This window comes from Neovison vison, chromosome 2, assembly GCF_020171115.1.
Source record: "Neovison vison isolate M4711 chromosome 2, ASM_NN_V1, whole genome shotgun sequence".
NCBI classification, from domain to species: domain Eukaryota; kingdom Metazoa; phylum Chordata; class Mammalia; order Carnivora; family Mustelidae; genus Neogale; species Neogale vison.
Genome location: NC_058092.1, coordinates 17,447,348 through 17,453,489, shown reverse-complemented (window position 1 = coordinate 17,453,489; position 6,142 = coordinate 17,447,348). Strand labels below are relative to the sequence as shown.

The 6,142-nt window shown below is 48.4% G+C and overlaps 1 protein-coding gene across 1 annotated transcript; it reads right to left on the bottom strand.

Annotated features, from left to right (window-relative positions):
* Positions 1-581: 581 nt before the first annotated feature.
* On the bottom strand, positions 582-5,032 carry RPL11 (ribosomal protein L11). Its single transcript, XM_044237420.1, has 6 exons — positions 5,003-5,032; positions 4,074-4,224; positions 2,752-2,858; positions 2,221-2,352; positions 1,097-1,207; positions 582-660 (listed from the first exon to the last, which is right to left on the bottom strand). The coding sequence occupies exons 1-6, from the start codon at positions 5,006-5,008 to the stop codon at positions 631-633; spliced, it is 537 nt and encodes a 178-aa protein (XP_044093355.1). The 5' UTR covers positions 5,009-5,032; the 3' UTR covers positions 582-630.
* Positions 5,033-6,142: the final 1,110 nt, after the last annotated feature.

Genomic DNA, 6,142 nt, shown 5'->3' with positions numbered 1-6,142 from the left:
GCAGAGATGAACTTGCTTAAGGTAGCACAGCAGATAAAGAGGAGGACAGGAATCAAATCCAGGAAATCTGCCTCAAACAGCATGCTCTTCTAAGCTTATTTTTGCTTCAACAATCCTATACATTCTCATTTTAAAGGAAAACTGAATCTGAACAGTTAAATCAAAATTTAATCCCAAACATGACACACCGAAGCCTGTAAAATTCCCTTCCTCAGACACAAGTGCTGGTATAATCTCTAGTGAAGAACAGAATTACTAAATAGAAGGGAGCCTCCTGCAACATGGGAACACTGTACCCCACCTTTAACCAAAGCGCTACATTCAAACCCCAGCGCTATATTCATACCCTCCCCTCCTCTACAATGAGTTTCCATGTGACTACCGCACCGCCACAGCCTAACGACAAGAGTGTGGGGAGCACAGGAAACGCAGCGAAGCTCACGCTTCGATCTGCCAGTAAACACTGGCATCCAGAGGACGAAAGGGTCGTTACCAGCTATTCCCATCGAAGCTTTAAGTGGCTGGAGGTCCAGGGACTTGAATATGGCCAGGCTCCTTTCACAGAACACACAACAGTAATATACATTTCACTGAAAAGTTTTTATTGGCCTTTTGGATAGAAACGGGAATTTATTTGCCAGGAAGGATGATCCCATCATACTGAAAGAGAAGAGATTTTATTTTTTCACAACAGGAGGCAACAGCAAAGATGGCATCAATGGCTAACATTTGAGAACTCCCATCTGATACATAAATTCAGCTCTGAACCCCACATCCCTTCTGAACTAAGCAGGAAACTGGCCAGTTTTAACAATTGCTACACTGTGCTAAACTGCACCACACCTTGAGAAAAGGGGGCTCCTATTAAAGACCTATTCCTCCCCTTCCAGATATCTGTGTATGTGGGGGTGGGGAGAAACCCTGATTTTGGGTGTCTGAACCACCAACCCTGGAAGCCCACATTTGCCAAGGTGCCCAAATACTCTATCTTTAAAGAAACTACCCACCAAATGGTGCTAGATTTTGCACCCCCAAATCCCAACTCCATTCACCAACACCACATTCCACCAGTTCACCTGAGATAAATCAGCTTTACCTTCTGCTGGAACCAGCGCATGGCCTCCTCTTTGCTGATTCTGTGTTTGGCCCCAATGCAGCCTGTCCTGCGCTTCTTGTCTGCGATGCTGAAACCTGGCCTACCCAGCACCTGTCCCAGGAATAACCAACAGTCACCTAGCCAGCTCACAGTCAAGAGTAGACGGACAAGACTCACACATTGGAGATTGATCATCAAGAGTCACCTGGTGGCCCAATGATTTCCGGAACAAGAGACCCATGATCTCAGGGTCTAATAAACCAGTTACCAGCATCCTGGACAACATACAACACTAGAGGTCTGCTTTGGAGGCTGGAACCTGCAGTACCTACCCCCCACTTCCCTGCCCAACTTCCAACAGTAGCCAAGGAGTCTCCATCACTGCTCCCCAGTCTCCAAAGCACATTATAAAAGTAACATTAAAAAAAAAGGGGGGGGGGGAGCTTACTGTAATATGTACATTACAGAAAACTTAAGATTCTGAGAAGCACAAAGTAATAGTTATTCTTCTCTTCTGCTTCAGCTCAAAAGTGCTTCTTAAAGGCTTGCTGTTCTCAAACCCTATGTGAGGGTGCTGCCATGACTCGGTTCCACACTAGCCAGGACTTCCGGTTTTTGCTGCATGGCTTTACAACTGGGCAAACATGATGCAGTAACACAAATGGTCATTTCTACATTGAAATCCCTATCCTGACTTAGCAGACAGACACCTCACCCAACTCACATCTACGTCCTCTGGATGGACCACACGCTACCCCCAAGGTCTAAGGGAAGGAGCTGGGAAAGGAGCAGCCTCCGTACAGCCAATCCACACACCACATACAGCACCAAACTCTCCAATTTTCAATTCAGTGGGTGGAACAGTTCTTTCTTCCACATATTAGCCACACTGGTGCTTGCTAGATCCTAGACATAAGCTTCGTGATAGCAGGATCTTGCTTATCTACTCAGTGCTGCATCCTGCCACCTGCCACAAATGAGGCACATCTTCCCAAAGGGCAGAACACAAAGGCAGACAAAACTCCAGGCTTCGATCCAACATCAAGGCAGCATGCACAAAATAAAGGAGTAGCAGATCCCACTCTCCTCACAGATCAGGAGTAGAGAAGACTAAATATTCGTACCACATAGAAGTCCAGGCCGTAGATCCCAATGCTTGGGTCATACTTGATACCCAGATCGATGTGCTCCTGGATCCCAAAGCCAAAGTTTCCAGTATCAGAGAAGTTATTTTTTCTTAACTCATACTCTCGAACCTAAGGAGAAAAATGCAGCAATCACACTCATTGTCATCTCAAATAAACCCACATTACTAGCTTAGACCTCAACACTCAGGACCCCAGAGATGCAATTCAGTATAATGGATCCTAAACAGAATCTCATCATTTCCCCAAGACACCAAATCACATCTTAAAGATGGATGTCCTAGAACTTTCCAAACATCTAAAAGGCATGGAAAAATCCAGAGAAATCATGAAGAACAGTTTAAATCTTGCTGAGTGCAGGAAACACCCTTTAGAGATTAAAAAATAATAAATTAAAAATTAAAAAGCCAAGGCACCGAAGACCGTAGTGAAGTATAACCACCACCACCATACCCTATCCACTTGTGAAGTCGACACTCTATTATGATGCCAGGATGAGATCAGTCTCACCTTTAGACCCTTCTCCAGGATTTCTTCTGCCTTGGCCCCACGGACTGTGCAGTGGACAGCAATCTTTTCATTTCTCCTGATACCAAAGGATCTAACCGTGTATCTAGCTGCAGGCAGGGGGAAACAAGGAGTCAGGTATCACACTCCCACTGCACTCACCTCTTCCCCGGAACATCATCTCCGTAACTCCCAAGAAACATTAAAGATCTACCCACATCCCACGTGATGGCATTCCAACCAGTGTCACCTACATCTCGTTTCTTCCATAACATAGAAAACATATTTTTCAACTCCCAAGTCCTCAGTCATACTTAGGCAATTAAGAGCTCGAAGGGGACGCTTGGGTGCCTGTCAGTCAAGCATCTATCTTTGGCTCAGGTCATGATCCCAGGGTCCTGGGATAGAGGCCCACTTTGGACTCCCTGCTTAGCAGGGAGCCTGCTTCTCCCTCTCCCTGCACTCTCCCTGCTTGTGCTCTGTCAAATAAATAAATAAAATCTTAAAAAATCAAAAAATGCTTGAAGTCATAATGTCTAAGTCTCAGGATGGGCCAAGTTCACAGCCAGAACAGGCCTCTAGAAAGAAACAGGATGACTGTGTTCTAAAGAAAATAAAACATTAATGAAAACACCTAAGATTCTCTAAAGCATTACTGTAAGGTTGTCCTCATATTACAGATGAAGTTCTGGGAGGTTAACTTGCCCCAAATCACAGTTGGTAATAAAAGACAGGATCTGAACCCAAGAACTTGCCGTATTCCACTACCATAAAGCAACGGAACTTCAAAAACAAAAAAAAGCAACAAAACAACGTTAATGTCTACACTGAATTTGTATATGGCAGGCACTTCAAAGAATCCGTTTGATCCTTCACAATCTTATTACGTGTTATCATCCCCTCTAGATAAATAAGGAAGCTAAGACCCAAAAAGGCCAAAGTCAGACCAGCAAATGATGGAGCCAGGATCTGAACGCAGCCCGTCCAGGTACACAGCTCTGTCCTTAATGGAACCTATAAATTCCAAATGTATATCAAGCCAAATACTATTTACAACATTCCCAACATCTCTAACTTTTCCAACTTTCCCTGGAAGAATCTCTACTTGGGACTAATCCTCCCTTAATCTCTACTAACTTAAAAACCTGGAACAAACCCCATCCTGAAAGTTAGATACTTCTTGGGTAGCTCAGGAAAGTAATGCTTTTAAGGGACACCAACTGTCACTTTCAAAATAGGCACTAAAGCGGCTGGACGCCAGGTCAATCAGTAAACATGCAGGCATACCGAGACTCCGGTCCTCTCCCCCAGCTGTCACCACTCACCTTTGGAGAACACGGGGGTCTGGCCTGTGAGCTGCTCCAGCACCTTGGCTGCCCGGGTCAGTCTGTCTCCACTCTCCCCCACACAGATGTTGAGGCAGAGCTTGCGGATGCGAAGTTCCCGCATGGGGTTCTCCTTTTCACCTTGATCCTGCTGCAACAAGGGAAGCGGGGCAGTCAACACACAACCCGACCCCAGACGGCCGCGAGCCCAGCGTCTGTATACACAGCATACCTACTTCCAAAGCCCTAAGAGTTTACAAAGTATCACGGTGTCTGTGTGGGAGGCACCAAGGCAGAAGACAGCTCGGGACTGGCTTCCCTCCTCCATGCACGGAACGAACGGGTTAACAGAAACTTAGGACAGGTATCGGGAGTTAAAGCTACACGGAGAAGAGGAACCCCAAGGAGCTCAGCGTGTAGGGTGTCGGAGCGCGTCCGCACTAACCGGCCGACCGGGGAGCAAACAGAGTTTAAACGCCGGGGAAACAGGAAACACGTGGTTGTGCGACCTCCCCCATTCCATTCCGAAGCAGCCCGCCGGCCGCGGCAGGAGGCCAGCGCCTTCCCCAACCTGAGGCAACAGGCTTAGGCTCCCTAGCACCCGGCAAGTCTCAAGTTCCCGGGACCGTTAACAGGTCTGCACACCGTGTGCCAGCCACTTCGTTCGCTCCCCTCGCCCGTCCTGCAGCCGACGGGCCGAGCTTCTGAGCCTTCCCGGCGGCTGCCCTGAGCCCGCTCATAAGAGGGAGGGAGGGGAAACCACAGGGTTCAGCTCCGCGCCCTCGGCCCGCACGGCTCTGCCAGTTTCGGCACGGCCAGCCCTACGGGCTCCCTTCTTCTCAGGCCGCGGACGAGGCAGCTCCCGCGGCCTCGGTCCGCTGAGGATGAAGGCGGATGAAAGGAAGCAAACCCAGGCCTCAGCTACTCACCGCCATGGTGGAGAACAGGAAGAGAAAGTGAAGCTTCCGGCCCAGGGCCTTATGGGTCGGGAGGCGGGCTCTTTCCCCCGGATACCCGGAGAGCTGCGGCGGAGGAAGAGGGGCGGGAGCGGCGCGGCGCGGCGTAACGTAGGACTCCGTCTGCTGCCAGCCGCCCACGACCGCGAGCCAGCCTAGCGGACGACCGGGACCCGGGCTTTCCAAAAATTCTCCTTTAAAGCTCCCTGAGCCGGCTTTTCCTTGAACTTCCGGTCTCGTGGGCGCCCTTCCTTCCCACAGTCTCCGAACCTTGTGGTTCTTGGAGTGATGAGACTTCCAGGACTACGTGAAGTCAGTTGTGCAAACTGTAATGCATAGAATTTATTCGGTAACATTGTAAATAAATGGAATTTATACAGTGAGAACAGGGATGGCTTAAGAGGCCTGAGCTGTGGAGACAGTTTGCTCTTGTCTTGGCTACACGACCCAGAGCAGATTACTAATTAGACCTCGTTCAGCCTCGGTTTTTCTCGGCTTTAATATGGGTACCTATATTATAGAAGATTGTGGTGACAATTGTGTAGAGTACAAAGTTAAGCTCGCAAGAAGGGTTACTTTTTTTTTTTAAGTTTCTATTTATTTGACAGAGAAATCCCAAGTAGGCAGAGGGGCAGGCAGAGAGAGAAGGAGGCAGACTCCCTGCTGAGCAGAGCCAGATACGCGCTGGATCCCAGGACCCTGAGATCATGACCTGAGCCGAAGGCAGAGGCTTTAACCCACTGAGCCACCCAGGCGCCCACAAGAAGTGTTACTCTGAATATAAACTCACTATATTCAAGCAACCCTTTACCCTCCACCCCGCCAAAAAGTGTTAGATATGGTTTATAATCAACAGTCATCCTGCACGCACAAAAATGGCTTGCAGATTAGTCTCTGTCAGGCTCCAGTGGCAAACAATAATAGGGCTTTCTGGTTTATGCTAATCCTCAGCAGCAGGACCCACATCCCGGGGAGATCTTGGTATTGAATCTGCCAGTTTCTCTAACAAGAATAAATGGGCAAAGGGCTTTGGTAGAAAAGGAGGCAAGCCTCTCGCTTCTGTCATAATTCCCTTCTCCCACTGCTATAGGGGAGGTAAAAGCCCTCAGGCTC

What these genes read in the sequence shown, in the direction of transcription:
- RPL11 (XM_044237420.1), bottom strand. An exon ending in TCCTGGAGAAGGGTCTAAAG is followed by an intron (nt 2,353 to 2,751) that starts GTGAGACTGATC and finishes TTTTCTCCTTAG; the next exon opens with GTTCGAGAGTATGAGTTAAG. An exon ending in TGCGCTGGTTCCAGCAGAAG is followed by an intron (nt 661 to 1,096) that starts GTAAAGCTGATT and finishes CTTCTCTTTCAG; the next exon opens with TATGATGGGATCATCCTTCC.